This window comes from Corella eumyota, chromosome 2 (genome assembly GCF_963082875.1).
Source record: "Corella eumyota chromosome 2, kaCorEumy4.1, whole genome shotgun sequence".
Taxonomy (NCBI): domain Eukaryota; kingdom Metazoa; phylum Chordata; class Ascidiacea; order Phlebobranchia; family Corellidae; genus Corella; species Corella eumyota.
Genome location: NC_137491.1, coordinates 9,341,701 through 9,365,669, shown reverse-complemented (window position 1 = coordinate 9,365,669; position 23,969 = coordinate 9,341,701). Strand labels below are relative to the sequence as shown.

The following is a 23,969-nucleotide window of genomic DNA, read 5'->3' as shown; positions in this document are numbered from 1 at the left end:
TTTGCTTTACAATAATGTAACTGCAAAACTATTTCAGTTTTGGTGGTTGTATTTGTATTTATTTTTGCATAAAGATGTTATTCTGGTTAAAGTTCACTGTAAGTTTTTAATGTTGTGACATATATCTTTCAAATAAACAACTCTTAAGTGTCTATACACTAGTATTAAAAAATATATTACTATAGGCTATCCACAACCTTTTACTTTAACTGTTAGCAAAAAGTGGCTTAAGAAATAGTTAGGTTTACGAATAAACGTCGAATGCCTAAATTGAAAAAGCGCGCGTTGCCGATTTGAGGCACAACTTAAAATTTACGCCAGATGTTGCAATAAATAAATTCTAGGCAGCTATGTACATAGCAAATGAGGATTACAAATAAATAAATTTATGATATAAATATAAAGCTAAAAAACTACATTTTTTTATATAAACAGCTTTTATTTTTATTTTACAAAACTTTAAAAACGCAACAAAACAACTTATTAATCATAATAATCAGAAAAACAATGTTTTAAAATTTCAAGAGCTTTACGTTAGTAATTTTAACACCTTCTTGCTATTATAATAATTATGCAAAAATCTCTCATTTCTAGACAAAGTCGTGAATTTTACATAGATTTGTAAATAACTATACACCAAAATTTCTTCCAGACACAGTTGTAAATGTACTGGCCGAAATTCTCCTTTTTTTGGTTTCGCTCGCAAAACAGCAACACAACTTGGTTTTAATAAACTTGATAGTGTAACCACGCATCATAGATGAACCCAAGTTATAGAAAAGTGGATTTAGGCATTCAGAAAGACGAAGAAAGTAATATTCAATGGTGCCAAACCAGTAATCAACTGTTCTATAGTAGGAAGTGTTTGGGTAGTTTCCTATTCCCCAAAAATCGTAAACTAAATAGAAAGAAATAATTTAAATGACAATCTAAGATACATTTTAACATAAACTTTTCATTGTGGCAAAATAAAAGGTATTATTATATTACAACATAGCACGTTTTTGTAAAACCCAGGCGTAAATGACAACGTACTTTAAAGCAGTAGTTTGTTATTTTTAGTGAGGTAAAATTTAAAACGTGTGTTAAGTTATTGCTAAAAAATGTTATGTCTGCTTTTAGAAAATAGTAATGTCTGGTTTCAGTTTTATAGTTTGCTTTAAATCTGACTAATTTTATATAGAATTTTATCAAGATATTAATGTTTAAGCCAATGCTTACAAAATAACAATTTAAGTTCTAACCTGTAAAGGGAACATATCCAACCAAAAAAGCTATTACAATTAGTAGCAGTTGTAAGACGGCTTGTTTTTCTTTTCTTTGCCTTTTTGCATTTTTCTTTGAAATAGGAGCTTTCGATGCGCTTTGCTTAACGGTCCAGGCTATATACCCGCACAAAAATATCACAAGTACTAAAGGTAAGTACAGAAATATGGGAAGGCCAACACGTTGGTATATGGCATAGTCTTTGAGACTGAATAACAATAAATATTTGGTAAAAAAAAACATGGCGTCTTTAAAAATTTGTTACAAGAAAATTTGAAAATTTTTACTATGATATACTAAGTGTACAAGCTGGCCATCTTGCATCGGGCGTACTTGCGTATCTATCTCTTGGAGAAGCATCAAACCAAAGAAAAAATGGAACGAATCCAGATAAAAAACAAATCAGCCAAATAGAAAACATTAGAATCTAATAAAACATAACTTGTAGTTAAATATATGTCTGTAAAATATGTCATTTGGCCCTACAAACCTGATTCTGTGCATAATCTGATAGGGAACACATTCCTAATGGTTATTGTTGGTGTTTAATCTTTACTTACGTTGCAATGTCGCATCGTTACTTTTGCCTGTTGTAGTGGAAATCTTATTGATATAAAGCGAAGAAGGGCAAATGCAAGAATATGTAAGGCTGTTACGTATGACGTCATGATATCAGCTGCCCAGTAGAACTACAACAAAATAAAAATACTACATTTCATGACTTTTCAATAAAAAACGACTTTTTAACTTTATAAATGTTGAAAACTTAGCCTAACAATTAAAAAGAAAATATTTAAAACCTTGCAAAAAATCCCAGGTAAAGCCCAATCATCAAAGCCCCATGTTCTTCTATATAGAAATAACCAACTTATCAATGCAGAGATTAGGTCTGAAGCACATAGGGACAATATCATTCTCATGAATATGCTATCACTAAATATAAGAGAATTTATAATTAAACCTAAAAAATTCCAAGTACAATATCACCTACTATTTATACCAAGAATGTAGATTATATGCTAATTTAAAAAAAAAATTAATTAATAAGTCTACTTTTATACTTGTATAAACACACAGACACTGTTTAAATATACACAATATGCATATTAATTATAGTAATTACCTTAAGGTTTTGTAAAACAAAATAACAGCAATTGTCAAACTGTTTGCAATCAACCCGATGACCAAAAAACTGATGAGAATAAATGCTGAAACAAATATCCCAATTTCGTCAAATGGTCGAACGTAAGGTTCTAAAGTAGAATTGACAGTTTCATTTTCCAATACCTTTGCTATTGTAACATTTTCCATTTTGTTAAGAGATACAGCTTAATATTTATAAATATTTATGAAAACAACTATATATTTAAAATAAAAATAGTTTTAGATTTTAAATTTCTGAAAAGCATGCTACGCTTTGGCCAACTATTTTTTCAAGTTATAGTTATCTTAAAATGTCTTAAATTGCGCGTAACAAAATATTTCAGCTGTTTATATACAGTGAACACCTATAAATGTTTTGCATCATTTTTTCTGGTTTAAATAGAGGTTGTTTTGCCTAGACAATGCATAATACGTGGTTTGATGCGTTTTTAAAATGACTCGAATTATAATAACAATGTCGATAGACTAAGTAAGCATTTAATGCGTAAAACTTACGTACTTTACTCTTCTATTTGTTTTAATATTTTTTTAAGACATAAAAGTGAGTCAAACACTCTGTTTAACTTTTTGTCTAAAAAGTACTAGGTAGCACAAAAATATAATCTACAAACTCTATCTAATTTTAATTTAAAGTCATTAAGTTTGAGCAAGTTAAAAAAAAGTTAATACAATTTATTTCTACAACTTTTTCATAGTAACTTAACAAAAATATCATTTTAACGTCCAAATGCCCTTACATTACTACCATATAACGATACATTTTATAATGCTACGCATACCAGGCTGAAGTTAGCTGCCAGATTTAAGTTATTTAATTTCAAAGATTACTAAAAAACAACTTTTAAAATAAAAAGCTTTAACTGTTGTGCAAACCATAATATAGGGTAATTTTACAAGCATTATCGTGTAAAATTGATTTTTAAATAATTTAAACCCTTTACCATTTAAAAGGCATTGCTTGATTTTTAAAAATTTAAAAATGTTTATAAATAGACATTTAATTTACTTCATTTTCTACTAAAAATTATAAACATAGCCGGCGGCTTTGCGTAGTGGTTATTGCGCTAATTCTTATGAACTTACTTATGCACATTTAATCTGTTGTTATCTCATTTTCATTTTTTTGTTTATCCTCAATTTAAAAATTGTTGATTTTCACAGGGAGTTAAAAGGCTTTGTTTTTCAAATTTGGTTTAGTAATAAAAGTTTCTCTTAAATTTTAATAAACATTTTCATTGTAATAAAGTTAAAGGGTTAAGTTATAGTTTTTTATAAAGTCTATTTAGGCAATAGTCTAAGTTAGGCAATAGTTTTGTTAAATTACTGGTTTAAGGTAAAATTAAGCTATAAAAAGCTTATGTTGTGTACTAACTTTGTATTTGTATATTTTTGTGTATTATTTCAAGGCAAGTGAATGTCATCCATTTAAACATACAAGGCAATACGATACGCCTAACCGGTACCACACTGTTTAAATAGTCAATGTTGCGTGGCGAGAATAAAGAAATACCGTGTCATAATAAATGTGCTGATGTGTACAGAATTTTTGTCTCGTAAAATCCTCTTAAGTTATGTCTGCATACTTTTAAGTGTTTAGTATATTGACATGTCAACATTAAAGCATAACACCGTGCTATTTAGCCTATATAAGTTTGTCTTGAAAAAATAAGTGATAGACAGCTAGAAAAAACGCCGGGTTAAATTAGTTTAATATTAAGGATATCTATAAATTATTGATGTGTTTGGTTTATTACCACAAAATTGATGTGTGTGTTTATGGCTTTACAGAAAGGGCTTTTTAAACTTGTGCTTAACATAACTACACGAAGTTCATTTTAGTTCAACCTTAATAAGATTTACTACTTAAATGGTTCATATGTTTATGCTTATATTTCAAAATCATTCTTTATTGACCATGTTTGCATATGAGTTAGTGCATAATTGCTAATCACGTGGCGCTACTTGATTAATAGGTCAACAAGCCAATAAAAACTTAACAATACAATCACGTTTATAATTAAGATTTTTGCATCAATATATATCGATTTCCATTGCCACATTCATTTTTTAAATGTAGCAATACAGGATACGTGAATATCATTTGTAAAGGAACTTCCTCTTCAATCAAGCACCGTTCACTATATACCAGTCAATGAATTCGACAGTGATGAGTAATAGTAATAAAGCCCCATTATTACATGCATAAAAGTACAGGCTCATATAACAATACAGTCGAGAAGCGTTAAATTACCAGAAACAATTAGTGCACTGACCTACATAGGATTTATTAGGCCGCAATACAGATACAGTATAAAACCCACAGTACTCGTTATAGTGTGGTGCAAACAAAGTTATCGTTTATAATTATGGTGCAAATGGGGGCGTTTTTGTTAACGCCTTAACTTGAAAATAAGCATGATGTTTTATAAACGAAAAACATAATTATATGGTCATGTAGACATAAATAGAAAACACCCTTTCTAAGTCAAGTAGTGTAATTAAATTTTACAGTGCCGGTTAAAAAAGTAGGTTAAAATGACAGCTTATAAAAAGAGTTTTTTCTTATATGTATGCAGGTTTTGCAAACAGTTTAATGTAATCTTGAGTAGGACAAGTAAACTTAGCAATTCGAAAATGTGCAAAAAAAGTAAAATCGAAAAATACTCAAATTTTTGTTTATTTTTTAGGTTAAATTAAGAATTTAAAATTAAAAATGTCTGGACAATGGGGTTACGGAAATGGAAAAATAAGTAAGAACGTATAATTTTGAGTTATCCTTATTCCAGGGTTTTTATTAATTTGTAAATTTTACGGTATTATTAAAAGAGGATAAACGTATGAGCATAAATATCTAAATTTACAACGGAAACACCTGTTACGTCATAATACCACAAAACGCGTCAACCGTAAACAATACGCGTGTGCCTGTTTTCAGTCAAAAGGTTTATAAAGTTTTAGTTTTGATTAAAACAGTCGCAATATGACTGAATTTTATTAATATTAATTATGATAACGATCAAACTTGAATATTGCAATCATGATAAGAACTGGTTGGAATCGTTTAATCAAAGCTAACGGCAATTTAACAAAAACTTTTCAACAAAAATATTATAATGGTATTCGCATAATTGTAAACTAAATATAGTATAGTAATTTAGCATAGTAAGTGTGTAATTTAGTTATTTAACGACATATTCTGTTTTTGTAGCTCCGGATAAATGGGGTAGTTTGTTCCCGATAGCTGCAAATGGAAAAAGGCAATCACCAATTGACCTAAACACCAAAAATTTGCAGGTAAATTTTCAATATTGTTTATGCATAATTTTTTGACTTGCTAACTAGTATAAAGTAATTAAGGCAGGGTTATTTAAAAAAAATAACACAGTCTGACAGTGGATTTAATTGTAGTGATAATAACATGTATAAATTTTACTTTTTTTTATTTAGAATAAGGCATTTCCCAAACTAGAAATTAATTATGACCCAAAAGATCTGACTTCTGTTGTGAATAGCGGACATTCCGTTACATTTTCAACTAGCGGATCGAACTCTGCAATCAGTGGTGGGCCATTGGCTGGACGCCATCGTCTTTTACAATTTCACTTTCACTGGGGGGCTGAAAATGATCGGGGTTCAGAACATACATTGAATGGTCAATCTTATTCTGCTGAGGTAATTAAAAACTAATAATAGAAAACTGCTTAGCATTTTTGCACTTACAATTAAAATTTGGGTCTTATTAAAATTAATTATTGTTATATTGATTTTAACATTACTAGTGTTATTTTAGATGCATTTAGTTCATTTGAATGAGAAATATAAATCGTTCAATGAAGCACTTGAACATGAAGATGGGCTTTGCGTTCTTGGGGTTTTTCTACAGGTAAGCTATAAAATCTTATAAAAGTCATGTTAAAAAGATCTGAAAATTTAATTCCTATTTTTTGTTTTATTGTAGGTCGGAGATTCAACAAAATCTTTTGACAAAATTGCTGAATATGTTAACAAAGTACCACACAAGGTAATTTAAGTAGGCTTCTAGATTTATTTTTACTTTTATTTAAAGATATAATAGTATCAGTAAATATATTTTGTATTATAATAGGGTATGGCCGTTGATATAGCTGAGGGGCTAGAATTTGAATCCATGCTACCTTCAAGTAAGTGTTACAAATATTAAAGTACAACAGTACGTCCAATGGAGTTACATTAAAAGTTGTTTAATTATATATATCAATATGCTATGTTTTATTTACAGAGAGGGATGAATACACATTTTATAGTGGAAGTCTAACTACTCCACCATTAAGTGAATGTGTACAATGGATTAACTTTACTTCACCGGTCTTTATATCAGAAGAACAGGTATATATTCTTAATATTTCCTTTTTTTGATAATTCTTAGTGTAGTAAAAAAGTTTATAAAAACACTTTTTTGTAGATTTCTTCCCTGCGAAAATTGTGTAGCAACAAAAAAGAAGATAGCGATGTGGTTCTTGTGGATAACTTCAGGCCAGTTCAACCTATCCATAACAGATGCCTTGTCTGTAACAACCACTAAAAATTTCAAATCTAAAGTTTGCCATGTAATTCTTTATAAAGGGTAATTTTATGTAATCAAGTTAGTTTTTATCATTGCTTTTATCCATACACAAGAATAATTTTTAAATAGACCATACCTCATATTCAAAACATTATTACACTTCTGGCATTACATTCAAGCTTATTAGTGCATGCTTTTAACACATTGATATGCATTCCTACGGTTTTAACAATTTTGATTTTAGCCAACTATGTTAACGTATCTAACTTAGCCATTTTTATTGTTTTAATCAAATGTCTGTTTTTAATGTCGTCCTACTTGAACTTAACATGCACTATATATTTTATTCTTTATTATATGGTCCATTTTTATGGCCGTCCTATTACATTTAGCATGGAATCCGTACCTAACATTTAAATTTACCTGTATATGGGACATTAATTTTTGAAAGTTATTATATCAAATAAATGTTTTGTGGTGTCTTTGGTAATAATTCTGTGAAATAAATGAAATGTTGTAATTTGAAAAATGTTTTTTGTAAATTTAAAAAAATACAAGGTGTTGTTACGTACGATCCTTAAACAGGATTACAATGGGGTTTACAGCTCATTTATTTAAAACTACATGTTAATATTGTAAAACATTAACTATAACTTATCTGTGTGTTAGAAATTACATTCCAAAGTGGTTAAAATTATTTTATTTCATTTAAAGGACAAAATTTTAACCACAAATTTTCAAACTCTTTTGAATAAGGTTCCAGAATATCAGGGTGGTTTGAAACCAAAACATTTTCGTTGTTACCTTAAAAATAATACAACAATCACAAATATAAATATACCATGTACAAATTAAATTTTAAAAAAGGTACCTATTACAGCAGCATGTGTCCAATTAAATGACCCAGTTACAACAATTTTACCATCCACAATTAGAAACTTGTGATGCATTAAGTAAGAAGAGCGGTCATGTCTTAGTGGAATTCCTTAAAAAATTTTACATGTAAGCTTAACTTTAAAAAATAAATATTATTTAAAGTCTTACCGTCATTGCAAAACTCTGGCATTTTAGATCCTTTTAGGTTCATATATTCTGTATCAGATATGATTCGAACTTTAGCTCCTTGGCGATATTTTATCAACACAGCTTGTGCTAATTCCTAGATAACAGTTATTAAGTTTTATGGTATAGGCAACATGACACTGGGCTATTAAACTAAATCTGCAATATCACTAGGCTAGTAAATCAAATATTTTTTTTAAAGAGCAATTGTTGATACAAACAAAGGCTGCATTTAAAATTATATAGAAAATATGACAGTACATGGCATGTGATGCTAAACATGCAAATATCTAGAGACCGTTCAGCTGTCATAACACATCGGATCAGTTGAATAAAAGATGATTTTTCATCATGTGAATATGTACACCTTTTCTTTTTACACCCCTGTAATGAATGTGTATAAAAATTAGAATTGAAGTGCAGTTAACTAAAATAGAAAACAGCAATTCTGTAATTACAATTAAAAAAAATACGAAGGGTAGTATTGCACATTTTAAATTTCCACCATTTAGTAATTCAAAATATTGTATAAGGTTAAAAAAATTACTTGTGCAGTAAGTAAATATTCTCGACAGGGTATTTTCTTGTCTGGAAAAAACAAAACTTTGTGCCAAGGAATAACAGATTTTCGACATGACCAATTTAAGGCTTTATAGAAAATATACAAAATTCCTTCTGTGACAGTAACAATTGAACCGATTTTTAACACAGTGCCCCACGTTATTTTGTTCATAGCACTGGTCTGCTGATTAGCTTAATAAAAATTATGTATTTATAACAATTCTTATTTAAAAAAGACAGTTTAAGATTTGTACTTATCAGCCTAAATCAAGATTGGCAGCATTGATTACCTAATGCTTTTTACACTTTACCTAAAACTGTACAAAAACGTCCATTTCAGTTTTTTTACAAAATAAAAAGTTACGTTATATAAATGGTTTTACTTAAAAATTTATTCTGTTTCAGTTTGTATGAGATTTTTTTAATAATTCGACTAAAGATATTGCTACAAAATGTTTATAAGAGTATATAACGTTTTAATTAGTTTTGGAAACGCTGTCTCGAATCACCACGTGATTTAAAAGGTTTTCTACAAGATTTTATAAATTTTTCCGAATAAGGTCGGTTTTTTTATTTTTGATATCTCTAATTCATATGATGTACTCTAATTTATAAATTTTTCATATTTAAATAAATTGCTTTCTCTTTAAAAGTTTATAGGTAAGTCTCCACCTTTGAACAAATAATACAAACGTTTTTTTTGTCATAAAAGTTATTAATTTAAAATTTATGGCCAAATTTAGTCACGATAAAAATTATCAATCGTCATTTATTGGATAAAGAGTAGTAGATAAGAAATTGAAAATTAAACTTACACCATAAAAACAAGCAAATATGAAATGTTGTAATTTTTAATAATCTTGTTAAATTTGGAAAAAAATATTAAAAAAGTTCCAAAACGTTTGTTTTAGAAAAGGAACAGTCGTTAAATTATGGACACATTATATATGACCGCACCACAAGATGCAAAATCACAAAAAATTGCTTATCACAATAATCGGAAGAAGTGTTTTTACTTTAAATTTTTAAATCGTTAAGAAACTTGAAAAAAATATCGAAGATGAAGCTCTGGGCAATACAGGTATGTGCATATCACAAAGTTTTCTTAAAATTATCTATAAATGATATCAAATCTTATATTTTTTATTTTAGATATTTACTTCTTTGGTAATGTATTACAGCGTCGTTGCTGGCATTGTAATCGATACATCACAAGAAGAAATAATACCGTTGGAGGAGGCTACAAGAAACCTACATCAAAAAGATATTGCGTTCGTATTTTTCATATATAAAATGTTAAATTAGCTCAAAGCTTTTTAAGGAATTTTTTTGGGATGTATGTAAATGTGTTTCTAAATTTTTTTTGTTGGGTATGTTACTAAAGGCTGATAGCACATAATTTATTTTTTTTAAATAGATTGTTGTCAGAACTGGGATGTAAAGTTGCGGAAAAAACTGTAAACTCAGCGGTTATCCCACCCTATATTGAATACATTTTGCAATGTCCTGTTTATGGAAAACAACGAATCTACAATAAAGTGTGCTTGAACATTATAAAAATACCAACAAGTTGCCAAAATATACTGGGTAAGATGACCAACAAATCCATTTTATTTCTAAATCGTCAATGGATCAAAGTAAAATGGCGGACCCAAGAGCTTATTTGTAGGAATTGTTCAATTGAAAGAGCAAAAAGCATAGATGTAGTAGCTGATTGTATTATTTCACCTTGCTTTTAAATGTAACGTATTTTATTTTTAGCATACCTGTATGTGTAATCGCATTTATTTAACGCTATACTGGTTATTGTTTAATCATAGTATTTATTATTAGCCAACTGCTGTTTATTTTGCTGTATTATTAAACATATTTATTGCGCTTTTATTTATTGATTAATTATTTTTAAGAAATTTGAAATTTATCTTTTTTTTTAATCTTAGTTAAAATCTTATTTGAAACTTATTCCAAGTTGCGCAATTTTTAATAAAATTTCAGCAGATTACAAATTTTATATAAAACGAAACTGGTGGCACATTTTTTTAAGCCCCATGACGTCAAATTCCTAAAATTAAAAATCACCTTTTTGAGGAAAATTATTTTTATTACAAAAAACCTTTTTTAAACAAACATTACGCGCTTTCCAACCGGACGCCTATTCTATTATTACGTAACAATTCTATATAAAATTGAGACTTCTAAAAACATCTTAAAATAACAATGAAAGTAGTAAAGAATAAATATATTTATTGTTTTTTTTTTTTCTTTTGAAAAGTACCGAAATTTTCATACATTTAGACTAATGTTGGTTTAACAGAAAATCAAATATTGAAACTGTTAATAAAAATTAGTTGCGGGTGTAGAACAATAAATTTTTATTTAATTTTCACTCAATTTTTAAACCTAATGTTTGCCCACATTAAATATTTGCTAAACGGCTATAACGGCTATATAAGCTACCATAAACTTAATATACTAATAATAAACTTCCTGCTTAAATATTTAAGTTTTGAGCCGATTAAAGTTTTTTTTACGTAAAAGCCAATGTTGAAATGAATAAAAATTACATGTTTTAAAATAAACCAAAATTTTTAAATCTTTTCTTTTTGTAGGTATATTAGCTTTCCTTTTATTTCTATTGTTAGTCGAGTCTTTGTTATTAAAATAGAGATTTATTTTAGGTGGAATTTATTTTTGTAAAACAAAATTTCTTACCTTCTGTTAAGACTCCGATTTTTTTTTCTTATCGGAAAATTTCGGTTAAAATTTCGGCGTAATGATTTGGTGACCCGCTATCATTCCCACATTAAAGTATGCGGAACTTGAAACAAGAAAAGCACCGTGTACTGTTAACCACAGGGCATTATAATACGGGACAATTTAAGTCTATTTGTTTACGTAAAGGAATTTTTTTAAGTGGGCGATTTTTAAGTGTTGAAATATAAAACGGGCGTACGTACGACTGTCACGTCGGACGAATACTTCTGTTTGACTTTCGAAGATTGTGTATTTAACTTAGTTTCTAATTTACCATTTACGTAAGCCTAAAATAGTTATGGATATACGAAATTTTCGAGTTGGCTCAGAAATGCATAAATACAGCTCCTTTAAAAAAAGTCAACATTACCAAACTAAAACCAAGCTATCTAACTATAAGAAAAAAATAGCAAAATGGTTCGAATTTTGGTAAGAGCTTTTTATGCACATTTTGAGTTTGACGTTTAATTTTTATTATATTTATCAAAAATGAAAAAACGTTTATTTTACTATATTTATTAGAATCGAAATTATAATAAATGTTTTTTTTGTTTTAGTATTTATTGCTTCTGTTGACGATTGTGTTTCTTTGCGATGCAATAAAAATAAGAAAAGCATTATCAAGTATGAAAAACAAAAAAGATAAAAGGTAAGAAAATCACTTACGTTAGTAATTTAATTTATATGTTTGTACAAATAAAATGTTTAAATTTCTACAAATAAAATGTTTAAGCCTTTAGGGCGGGCAATCGACTACAAGCTTTATTAAAAGTAATACTGTAATTTTGTTTTAAGTACATTTCACAAACGCTAACTAATTTTTAACTCATTAACTAATACATAATATAATGTTATTTATATGTTTAGATTTTTGATCAAAGATTTAAATTGCAAAGCAGCTGGTGGTGAGACAAAAGTCAACGACATCACTTCTCCTTACAAAAAATACGACATCCGATGTAACAACGTAGTCGGTAAAAATTTATTCAGCGTTGCAAAATGCGAGAAATTTTGTAAAAATCCATGTGGCAGCATTAAAAATGAATTTAAACAAAAATATACTGTTAAACCATTTGAACAAGCACTTGAACTAACCTATAGATTTAAAGATAACGAAAAAAACAGAACAGTTTATATTCCCACGCATTGCAATTGCGTAGCCAAAAAAGGAGCTGAAAAAAAAAAAAAAAACCGAAGAAGAAAAAGTTAAAAAAAAATGACTTTTGTTTTATATCTTGCTATTTATCTATTCATTATACTATTTAATAAGTTTATTATTTATTTAAACTATATTGCGCTTTCTTTGTACTTGCTAGATAATACAGAATGATTATGCAATCATGTATTTTATTGCTATTTATTTATTTATTGTATTTTGTATTTATATAGAATGTATTTTCAATGTCCAATAAACTAACTTGTAATTATAAAAACATAATTTTGTGGTATTATTATAGAAGGGTTGTTATTTTATTTTATAATATCTTAAGCTCAAGAAATATTATCTTAAATCATTTTCTCCCAAACCAAACACTAATAAACGATTATTTTCCCCTATTTTTAATAACCTTGAATTAAAATGTAACAAAAATACACCTTCGCAATACACCCACCTTAGTTTTTTAATATAAGAATTCCTGTCTGTATATTTAATACTAAGTTAGTAAAGAACCCTAAACAAACTCAAATAATTTTACTGCACTATATTAATTTCTTTTTGATAATTACAAAAAGTAAAGAATTTTAATTACTAACTATGTCTCAAATCAAAATAAATATTGTTTGTTGATTCTTAAATGAAGAATATTAAAAAACATATTGTGTACTTTTAAAACCAGTAACCCCTAAAAGTTATTAAATATTTTGTGGCATAAAACATATAAAGGGGTTATTGAAATTATTTGTAAGTTAATAAATACTAAAAACTTGAGCACAAAACAAAGAGATATAGACTGATTAGATTAAGTAAAAAAATAATATCAAAATTTATTTTTAATTTGAGCGGGTCGTTTGTTCTGGAAATGTTGTGTTTTACAAAGTATATAATATTTAGGTAAGACCCTGTAAAAATACAAAAAGAGTTGTATATCTTATTTGCCCTAGGCTTAATAAGGGGTCATGCATAGGCCCTTTTTCCATGTCTTCTGAGAGGGTAGGTTTTTGTGTTTCTATCGAGGAGGGGTGTGTAAACAAAGAGTTAGTTTAGTTAACCCGACCCAGTCTCGAGTTGCCTTTAGCAGTTTGGGATTCTAGATTATAAATTCCCAATAATTATGCGGGTGATTAGGTCCTGGTTCACCAGGAGTTTAGACCGTTTATAGTGCCTACTCAAAAAAGATTCAAAAAGTAAATTAACTTTATTTTGCACACGAATTTATTTTAATTTTTTTTATCTGAATAGAATTATTTTTATCTTTACTATTAATTGTAAATATATATTAATACTTTAACTTTTCAAAATAAACTTTTTTAAAAACAATTTTAAGCGGGGTCTAACATTATGGTGATTACCCTAATTTTACTGCACAAGTTTATTTAGTTAAAAAAACATTTTGGTTTTAAATAAAATGCAATAAAAAGTTTTTAAAGGTATCCTTAAACATTAATTGAAAGTAACCTTTACTTTACCTTAATTGCCAACAACGTTTCGGTATCATTATTTTTTATTCGTTTTGTATAAAAAATTCCATTTAAAAATTCCTAGATGTTGCCTAATTATTAAGTAATCTTTAACCAAGAGGCGTGGGCGGGGCCGATGTGATTATTGCGAGTTTATTATTCTACCATTAATCGTTTAATAGATAGATTTAATATAAAATCAATACGTTGTTTTCGCTTGCGTTATTGCAACAAATTACAAACAGGTGATAAATATTTTTGCATTTTTTTCTCCTTTTGAAATTTTTTTATTGGAATCGGAAAATTTAAAAAAAATGTAAGGTACACTACTTCTGAAAATCTTTGACTGTTCTATATACTGAAACATTGTGGAAAGAATATTTTCGTTAAAAAAGGGTATCTAGTTTTAAGATGTGTATTTTTCCTTTTACGACTATAATTACTACATTAGTTAAAATAATTGCTTTTTTTTAATTTCGATCTGGTCCTATAAAATGACAGTGGTACACCTATTGACATATAACAAAAAATCTTTACAAACTAACGTAGTGTTACACAAAAAAATTAGCAAAATGGCTCCTATTTCGGTAAGAGTTTTAAATGTTTTGATTTAATAAAAATAAAGAACGTTCATATAGTTTAAGGGTACGTCTTGATCTGGATATATTAAAACTATATTAAATAATATTTTTGTTTTAGTACCTCGTGACCCTGTTAATGACTGTGTTACTCACCACCGATGCAGTGTTCTCAAGTTTTAAAAACGGCAAAGACAAACGGTAAGGAAATTATTTACATTTGTGAATTAACTGTATAAAAATTCAAACCCTTTTTTTTATATGCTGTAAGCGGTAACTAATCCTTAGCATTAAAAACGAACTCTACAACAAATGTATGTATTTTAGATTTCTGATCAAAATCTTAAAATGCGACTTTACCGAAGAAGGGGAAAATGTAACCAACACATTTGCTCCGTACACCAAATACAACCTTGAATCTTGTAAAAATATGCTGGGGCCTCGCTTAATCCACTTTGTAGAATGTAGTAAAAGATGCTCGAATCCCTATAACTGTAAAGACCTGCACAGGCATTATGAAGTAAATGTGACAACCTATGAACGTACAATTACCTACAGAATTGAAAACGTTACAAGAGACAGAGTGATTGAATTACCGATAGCTTGTGACTGTGTCGCTATCACACCAAGCTGCAGAAAAAGAGCGCACAATAACAGAACTGAACAACAAAGAAGTTAAGAAGAGATCATGCCCAAGCTTGAAAATTTATATTTATAAACGTATTTATATAACTTAATATTTATTTAAACTTTACTGTATCTGATTATATATTTTTATAGAAAACATAAAATAATTAAGCAAATCATTAGTGTATTAGTATTTATTTTTGTTGTTTTGTATTTATTTAAAATGTTTTGTAAATAAACTAATCTGTAAATAATAAAATATATAGTTTTTTTTTATTTTTAGTGTATTTTGTAACGAATAACCATTTAACGAAGTTGCTTTTTCGATTAACTGTGCCCACCTATGACAGTAGCTGGCGTAAAATCCCAATGTGCGAAGAATATTTTCGTTAAAAGAGAGGATCTAGTTTAAATCAGTTTTAATGTTGTGCATTTCTCTTTATTTTACGACTAATTACTTAACATTACTTAAAATAATCTAGTCCTTTAAATACCTGTCTTATAGACATTTGGCATATAACAAAAAATCTTTACAAACTAACGTAATGTTACACAAAAAAAATTAGCAAAATGGTTCGAATTTCGGTAAGAGTTTTAATTTGTGGCACTTTTGTGTTTAATTTTTTGTTTTATTAAAAGTAAAGAACGTTTATATAGTTTAAGGGTACGTCTTATTCTAAATGTGTTAAAACTATATTAAATAATATTTTTGTTTTAGTATCTCGTGACCCTGTTAATGACTGTGTTACTCATCACCGATGCAGTGTTTTCAAGTTTTAAAAACGGCAAAGACAAACGGTAAGGAAATTTATTTACATTTGTGAATTAACTGTATAAAAATTCAAACCCTTAATTTTTATAAGAACTTTTTAAATGCTGTAAGCTGTAACTAATATTTAGGACTCTACAACAAATGTATGTATTTTAGATTTCTGATCAAAGTCTTAAAATGCGACTTTTCTGATAAAGGGGAAAATGTAACCAACACCTTTGCTCCGTACACCAAATACAACCTTGAATCTTGTAAAAATATGCTGGGGCCCCGCCTAATCCACTTTGTAGAATGTAGTAAAAGATGCTCGAATCCTTATAGCTGTAAAGACCTGCATAGGCATTATCAAGTGAATGTGACAACCTATGAACGTACAATTACCTACAGAATTGAAAACATTACAAGAGACAGAGTGATTGAATTACCGATAGCTTGTGACTGTGTCGCTATCACACCAAGCTGCAGAAAAAGGGCGCACACTAACAGAACTGAACAACGAAGAAGTTAAAAAGAGATTATGTCCAGGCTTGAAAATTTCTATTTATAAACGTATTTATATAACTTAATATTTATTTAAACCTTACTGTGTCTGATTATATATTTTTATAGAAAACATGAAATAATTAAGCAAATCATTAGTGTATTAGTATTTATTTTTTTTTGTTTTGTATTTATTTATTAAGTTTTGTATATAAACTAATTTGTAAATTATAAAATATATAGTTTTTTTTTATTTTTATAAGAGAGTAGTTATTTTATTTCGTGATTTCGAAAGCTTCAGAAATACCTAATAAACTGTAATTTTCTCTTAAGTTCAACAAACAAAAGAAGAAAACTTTTTTTTTTGTTTTCACAAAAGTTGTTAGAGTAAATATCAGCAAAATACATATAATTTTACTTGTTAAAAGCATGTGCTCATGCAGAAATACAAATTGCTACCTATGTAAATTGTTTTAGGCTTAATGAGCTATCTTAAGGCGCTATACGTTTGACTCGCTTATAAAAGCAACATTCGGCTTTTTAAGCTAACTTCTCTCGACCAGACAAAATGTTAGTTTACGTGCATTCAAATAAAAGCCAAGAAAAGTATAGACCTAAAGTTACGCAAGTTTTTGGGTTTATAAAAAGAAGTAAAATTAGTTTATTTGACTTCAAAAACAATTAACTTTCAAAAATTTGATAAAAAAAACTTATTTTTGTTAACTGGTAAGGAATTAAAAATTCGTTTTTTAACCTTTGGAATGAACTTCTGTTTACTCAAAGCAGACTTGGGGATTACCCAACTTTTGGGGATTTACCAACTTTTTTTTACCACACAATAGTTTATCGATTAGAAATAACAAACAAACTATAAAAAGAATGAAGAAACTCTACAAAGGTGAATATAAAACTATTTTAAAGTTTACTCATAAACTTGTTACAATAGAGACATTTAACTTTTAAAAGTCGTCTGGTTTCGATATAATTTTTCTACCTCTACGCCTCCGTTAAAACAGTAAAAATTTAATAGCCAAACATACCAGATTGTTGTAATGTTTAACTACAAGCACGTGGGTGAAGTTTATTTGGTTATTGCGCGAGTTTTTATTCTTTCATAATTATCTGTACAATAATTATTGATTAAGCGGTTTACTTAATTAAATAACAATTTATTTTGTTTTCGGTAATTAAATAACAATTTTTTTTTGGGACAAAAATTTTTCTATAAATTTTTTTTTAATTTTTTTTTGAAGATAATTTTTTTTATATTTGCTGCTCTATTCTTTAAATTATTATTTTTCTGTGTGTTTAAACTGTGGATTGTTGGATAATACATTGTATCACGGTTAACCAATAAATCACGTGATATACTTCACATGATAAAGATAACGGTATAAACTTATAAACACGTTACTTGAGGTGTAAACACGTAACTAGGAACAAATAACACTTAGCGTGCCAAAGAAAATGGAATTTTCGTTACAATAGTATAACCAAATTTTCTGTATAGTGTCATGATTTTTTAAAGAACATAATACAGTATCGCAACTAAAAATTAGAAACACCTTTTAAAACATAATGTATTGTTTGCTAGGACAAACAATCCGGGCCAATTTGAAAAAAAGGTGTTTGTTATATGAAACGAAATTTTTTTTCTTTACAATCTGACGGCGGGATTTTCGAACGGTCACGTGATCAGCACAATTTATTTTTAAAATGGGAGTTTTACAAAAGTTTCAGAGGGCTTAAAATACCCTCCGTCCACTAGTAAACCCCAACATGCCTTTAAAAAGCAAATCAAAAAACGGCAGTCAAACATAAGAAAATAACTGCGAACTAAGCAACTGTTATAATATACAACAAACAAATTTGCGACAAAAATGGTTAAAATTTTGGTAAGAGCCCGTTTATTAACAGTTAGAACTATCTTTATAATTTAAACTGTTTCAAAAAGTAAAAATATGTATATGTTATTATATGTTTAAGTATTTAAAATCATATTTATTATTTGTTTTAGTGTTTATTTCCGCTTCTGATGATTGTGTTTTCTTCCGATGCTAGGAAATTAAAAAGAGTTTTATCGGGCTTAGAAAGAAACGATTCGAGGTAAAACATGTTGAATCATTTTATTTTTTTTTAAGAAAGTTAATTACCGTAACTATTAGTAAATATAAGTCCAAAATTTTTAAATAATTTTCAATTTTTTTTACCTGTACGATATTTAACAAATATAGTAACAATCATATTTTTTTTCCAGATTTTTTCGTGATGTTTTAAAATGTTCACTAAACGAAGATTTTGAAAAATTCACCAACACATTTGCACCATATAAAAAATATGTCATTAAGTGTGATAATATGGTGGGACGTTCTCGCGAAATTCCCATTTTAAAATGTAATAAATATTGTGCTGACCCGTGCCGCTGCAAAAAATCACTTAGGAAAATGTATACCGTTAAAACACTAACACGGGAAACTGTAATAAGGTATAGGGATAAAGAAAACGTTGTTTGGGACAGAACAGTGTATTTACCGATAGCATGTAATTGTGTAGCTAAAAATGGAGGGTGCAAAAAAAATAAAAATGTAACTGGAAAACGGAGAAGTTAAGAAGAATTTCGCTTATAATTTAAACCTTTTTATTTATTAATTTATTTATTTATTTAGCTTTTTGTTTATTTTAACAGTTCTGTGCTTAGAAATAATTTTTATAAAAATATTTTTAATTATAATTATTAATTTGCATATATTCAATTAAGTATTTTATTGTTAGTTTTTTTAATTTTTTTTTGTATTATTTAAAAATTATGTTTAATGAACTTTATTTTAAAATTAATAAAAATTTTTTATTTGTATAGTAACGTAGTTATATTTTTATTATTTTTAAATGCCGTGTTTTTGACCACAACATATTGAAAAGTAAATAAATCTTGACATGATAAACACAAAAAATGTATAAACAGATAAGGTTAACCAAGAGTAAATTTACAATTTACTTATAATTTATACGGTTATGGAAAAATTTCGTGTTAAGTATGTGATGATTAAAAGCTTGCTTAAAGCTAAATACACAATAAGCCTCGTACTATGTATTTTGTTTTCTGCTTAAGTAGGGCAGTTTTAACGCGGTCACAGTATCGAAGTTAAACAAAGTGCGTGTTTTGTTTTTTAGGCTTACTTCGCTTACCAGGCTTTTACCATTTTATATTACGTCTAGTTTTTAAGTTATAGCAAGAAAAACATGAGTATTTCTTTAGGATTTTAAAAAGATGAAAATGGATTAATTTGGCCTGAGTAACAATTTAAATTTGGAAGCTTGATATGGATAGTTAATGTAATCACTATATTAAAATCGAAATATATTACGTTACAACCTTTTGAGTGATTTTCTGTTTAAACAAGATATCCGGGACTTTACCACATGGGGATTACCCAATTCCTTCTTACTATGGTTTATTTATTTAGAAAATACAATGGAAACGCAACCCTACAAAGGTAAGTTTATATTTGTGTTAACCTACAAAGGTATTACAACAAAAATATTTACATGTCGACAGGGTTTTCGTTTCGTTGTAGCTTTATTAGACTTTCTAATATAAACATACCCTTTGATACTAAGCATTTCTATATACCACCATAAGGTGTTTCATTTCGATGAAAAAGGTACCCAGGGTTTTATGAGGTATCTGTTAACTGCCAAAGTAAAGAAGAAATAGTTTGACGTTGTTGCGTCTAGAAACCGAAAATTTGTTACTTAATACCACTTAATACCAGGGTCAATATACCACGCTACTTGACCAGTGACGAAATTCTTATACTCGCGGATGATGCAATGTTTTAACATGAACGCCTTCGCAAAGTTTATTTACTTATTGGAAATTTCCGTACCTAATCATAAATATAGAGTATATAGTAAATATTGAACAATTGCCATCAGGGGTATGTATGTGACCTTATATTTACTTAATCAAACAATAAATTAGGTGTTTACCTAGACAATAAATTTGGCGTATTTTCTCTCAGTTAATAAAATAAATTTAAATTTCGATAATTGTTTATTTGTAAAATACAGATTTATATTCTGTTCTTTTTTAATTAATTGTGTCTTGTAATTGAAATATATTGGCGCGCCAAATCACGTGATCAATTTTAATTATGTTCTTAGGTTGTGGTGCCAAACTACAAGGTTTGCTGCTAAAATAAAATGATTTAAATTATATAGTATATCACGACATAAGATATAATTCTACAACAGTACGACAACAACTTCTATTGAAATTAAGGGTAGAATTTGCAGTGTTAATGATAAACAACTAAATGAACAAGATTACGGCTAATGTTAATTGTCAATTTCTAGTAATTAAATGTCAGTGGTCTTGTGCTTTTATAAATAATGCATCCACTTTTATTTAATTACAATTAGGGGTCTTTCACTTAGTAAAGATTCTATTAAACGCAGTGTTTTTATAAGCAATTAAGAATCAATTACCGCAGCAAAGGTTTACTAATAACTAAGCAGATTTGTATTTATTTGTTATTGTAAATACAATATAACAGATATTTGACAAGATTTCCAACAAAAATCTTTTTTTTTTTAATTTAGCAAAATAAATTAAATTAAATTTGAATGTTACTGCACTAAATTGCGTATTATGTCTAATTGTAAATGTTAAATATTACTAGAATAATGACCAGACTGGTTTTCTTAAAAGCTAATGGTGCATGATTTGTGACGTCATTTTTGTTGTAAGTGTAATACGTAATTTTAATTAGTGCAATTCAGGAAGCCAATAACCTTTATAAGAGACATTCGTTAAGTTAACACTACATACATTGTTGTACTGTTCTGTGCGTTGCGGGAAATTAGAAAGGAAAATTTTGTCAAATTGTCGCATTAAGTCAAATTTGAAAACAAGTAGTTAAAATTTGTTCGTAAATTGATTAATTTCGATTAAGAAATGGTGTGATTAAATATAGTTTTTGAATCTATTAGAACAAAGGAATTTAAACTTGATACATGTATTTATTTAAATATTGAAATGTTAACATTTATAAATTTTTTTAATGATTTTACTGCAATCTCACTAGTTTAATAGTTTGGCAAAGAGTTAAATACGGGACTGATATACATTATGCATGTTTCCGTTGTTCGTAATTTAATTACGAAAGTTTTGCTATTGACGTTAAAATCCGAAGTTAAGATTAAACAAATGGGTTACCACAAAAGAGCAGTAGACAACCTGGCTCACGCATCAAAAAGTTTTAGTTAAAATAGAAAGATATTATTCTAATAAATTAAAATAAAATATTTTAAGTGGTGAATTTTTAATAGACTTTGGGATTAAAAAGATTTAAAAAATACAATGTTTGTTTTTATTATTAATAAATAATTAAATTAATTCTGGTGTTCTAATAAGTTTTTGCTTTTTAATTAGATTCTATATCACTATTTTTACAAATCAAAAAATTATTTTAAATTTTTTTATTTTTTTTATTTTTGTATTTTGAAATAATGGCAAAGGTAAGATATTGGTTTAATCAATTTGGAATTTTGTATATTAATATTTACATATTGGGTTTACAATATATATAGTGGTTTAAAACATATATTTAAACAAAGAGAATCAATTTGTTTAATTAAATATTTCAATTTGTTTAATATAAATTATTTAAGTTTGTTAAACAATTAAAACGCTTGAAAATTCTTATTAATAATTAAATATAACCAACCAAACTACATAATTTTAAATATTTGCACATATGTATTAAAAGTTTAAGCAAATAGTACAGATTATTAGGCTTTGATTTTTATTTGAATTACATTTAAATAACATGAACTTTGAATGGTTTTATTTTCATACAAAACTATAACACTTCTTTTAAGTTTTAAGGCAAAGTAAAGGCTCACTTGTTATAATAATAAAATTTTGTGAACCAAATATTTTATTTTAATAAATAAATTTTAAACTTAACATATTTTTTTTTATATTTTTTTATTGTTTTAGATTATTTTATTCGAGGACGAAAACTTTGGTGGGAGACAACTGGAACTTACAAGCGGAGTTGAAAAATTAGCTGCTCATAATTTTAATGACATTATTTCTTCAATCAAAGTAGAAAGTGGGACGTAAGTATTTCTACTACCTAAAATCAAAATTTAATTAAAGGAATTATTTTACAAAAAAATTCTTTCACCAAAAAAATTATTTACTTTAAGATGGATAGTTTACGATGATGAAGGCTATAGCGGTCCTAGCTACAAATTAACCCCAGGGGATTACCCTAACCCCAATTCGTGGGGTGGAAAAGATGACGAGTTGTCTTCGGTCAAACCAGAATAAGAAAAATCGTTTGGTTTAAACTTTAAACAATCAGCAACATTTTTCCCTACAGCTTTGTATTTACGTTACAATCAAAGATGAAATTTTACTTTTAAAACAAGTTTAATCTTTATATTTATAAAATAAATTACAAATTATATTAAACAATTAAAAATGTACATCAAATATTAACAAATGTCCGGCATTTAGTAACTTGTTTTTATGAATAAATTACAGTCAACTATACAAAGAAATAAACGTGATATGAGTTGCTACGTTTCGGTAATATTGAAAAAAGTAATAAACCGATTTTCAGACCAATTGTTTTCTTTAAGCATTGTTTGGGTTAGCAATTTTACAAGCCTGCAGTTTTTAAGTTACGTACTTATAATATAATGAAACTGGAACTTTTATAAAAAAAATATTGATGACTGTAGTTGGTCCCAACAAGATGACATTATTACATGGCTCCAAATTTCCTAAAAATCAGGAATTAATAAGCACTTAAAGTAATCAAATTCCTTAGGATTAGGTTTTTGTAAAAATCTTTTGTCTTAAACTAGGCCAAAAACAAATTAAGTTCCACACTCTGCAGAAACTCATTTCTAATGAAACAGATAAACTATTCGGCGCATAATACCTAATTTTTATGTAAACTGTTTAAATTTAATCTAACAACTTGACATTTTATTTGGCTAGAATAAAGTTGTTAAAATTTAATCTGTAGACTTGTATAAAACAAATTGGAGCTGACGTGAAAGACAGTTACAAAATTAAGGTGATGTTTTTAATTATGTTTAAGGGTCTTAAATTTTGCCAACTATCAGTTTGTTTTTACTGATATGAAAACAACGAAGGTGTAATATGATTAAATTTAACTCAAGTACAACTAAGTAAACGAGTCACCATTTAAATAAGGTGATAGAAAGATGTTTTGGTCTCCCTTGTGACAAAAACAGTATAGATTTATATCACGCCCTTATTGATTTTATTCGATCTTAAGGCACAACAATTATTTATTATTTAGCCTTCCAAGAACGTTTTAGAAAAAGAAGAAGTAGTTTGGGATAATTTATTGGCGTTTTGATTCTAATTGAAATAAATTAGTTAATTGAGGCTGAAATCGATCACCTGTTGTGGTACAAACATTCAGCCAGTGATAGGACTTGATGAATTATTGAAAACCTGAAATGGCGATCTATTAAATTCAATTAGGAGATATAA

General features: G+C 27.7%; 4 protein-coding genes across 5 annotated transcripts in view; 2 read left to right on the top strand and 2 right to left on the bottom strand.

Moving 5' to 3' along the window:
- Positions 1–23,969, bottom strand: part of LOC145742331 (uncharacterized) — a 120,191-nt gene that overhangs the window by 10,206 nt on the left and 86,016 nt on the right. Inside the window, exons 2-6 of the mRNA XM_082560113.1 lie at positions 2,067–2,160; positions 1,827–1,955; positions 1,554–1,693; positions 1,245–1,474; positions 638–898 (exon numbers count right to left, since the gene is read on the bottom strand). Coding sequence (XP_082416239.1) covers positions 638–898; positions 1,245–1,474; positions 1,554–1,693; positions 1,827–1,955; positions 2,067–2,160 — 854 coding nt within the window. The remainder of the gene's footprint in view (positions 1–637; positions 899–1,244; positions 1,475–1,553; positions 1,694–1,826; positions 1,956–2,066; positions 2,161–23,969) is intronic.
- On the top strand, positions 5,103–7,496 carry LOC145741662 (carbonic anhydrase 2-like). 2 transcript variants are annotated; one of them, XM_082559285.1, is made up of 8 exons: positions 5,103–5,180; positions 5,639–5,724; positions 5,878–6,102; positions 6,221–6,313; positions 6,389–6,451; positions 6,536–6,590; positions 6,689–6,795; positions 6,872–7,496. In XM_082559285.1, the coding sequence occupies exons 1-8, from the start codon at positions 5,144–5,146 to the stop codon at positions 6,989–6,991; spliced, it is 786 nt and encodes a 261-aa protein (XP_082415411.1). In that variant the 5' UTR covers positions 5,103–5,143; the 3' UTR covers positions 6,992–7,496. The 2 variants fall into 2 exon arrangements, with proteins under 2 accessions (XP_082415411.1, XP_082415410.1); XM_082559284.1 differs by lacking the exon at positions 5,103–5,180 and adding an exon at positions 5,318–5,546.
- LOC145743291 (mitochondrial cardiolipin hydrolase-like) lies at positions 7,659–11,367 on the bottom strand. Its single transcript, XM_082561218.1, has 6 exons — positions 11,309–11,367; positions 8,583–8,788; positions 8,297–8,419; positions 8,018–8,132; positions 7,845–7,958; positions 7,659–7,777 (listed from the first exon to the last, which is right to left on the bottom strand). Exons 2-6 carry the CDS (start codon positions 8,766–8,768, stop codon positions 7,668–7,670), a joined length of 648 nt encoding a protein of 215 aa, XP_082417344.1. The 5' UTR covers positions 8,769–8,788; positions 11,309–11,367; the 3' UTR covers positions 7,659–7,667.
- Positions 21,856–23,022, top strand: LOC145743358 (beta/gamma-crystallin-like). Its single transcript, XM_082561299.1, has 3 exons — positions 21,856–21,946; positions 22,431–22,552; positions 22,643–23,022. The coding sequence occupies exons 1-3, from the start codon at positions 21,938–21,940 to the stop codon at positions 22,764–22,766; spliced, it is 255 nt and encodes an 84-aa protein (XP_082417425.1). The 5' UTR covers positions 21,856–21,937; the 3' UTR covers positions 22,767–23,022.

Excerpts from the sequence above, each read along its gene's own strand:
- LOC145741662 (XM_082559284.1), top strand. The coding sequence starts at position 5,468 with ATGATAAGAACTGGTTGGAATCGTTTAATCAAAGCTAACGGCAATTTA. Across the intron at positions 5,547-5,638 it reads TCAACAAAAATATTATAATG|CTCCGGATAAATGGGGTAGT; the intron begins GTATTCGCATAA and ends CTGTTTTTGTAG. Across the intron at positions 6,314-6,388 it reads TTCTTGGGGTTTTTCTACAG|GTCGGAGATTCAACAAAATC; the intron begins GTAAGCTATAAA and ends GTTTTATTGTAG.
- LOC145743291 (XM_082561218.1), bottom strand. The coding sequence starts at position 8,768 with ATGAACAAAATAACGTGGGGCACTGTGTTAAAAATCGGTTCAATTGTT. Across the intron at positions 8,420-8,582 it reads AATATTTACTTACTGCACAA|GGGTGTAAAAAGAAAAGGTG; the intron begins GTAATTTTTTTA and ends CATTCATTACAG. Across the intron at positions 7,959-8,017 it reads GCCAGAGTTTTGCAATGACG|GAATTCCACTAAGACATGAC; the intron begins GTAAGACTTTAA and ends AAATTTTTTAAG.
- LOC145743358 (XM_082561299.1), top strand. Across the intron at positions 22,553-22,642 it reads ATCAAAGTAGAAAGTGGGAC|ATGGATAGTTTACGATGATG; the intron begins GTAAGTATTTCT and ends ATTTACTTTAAG.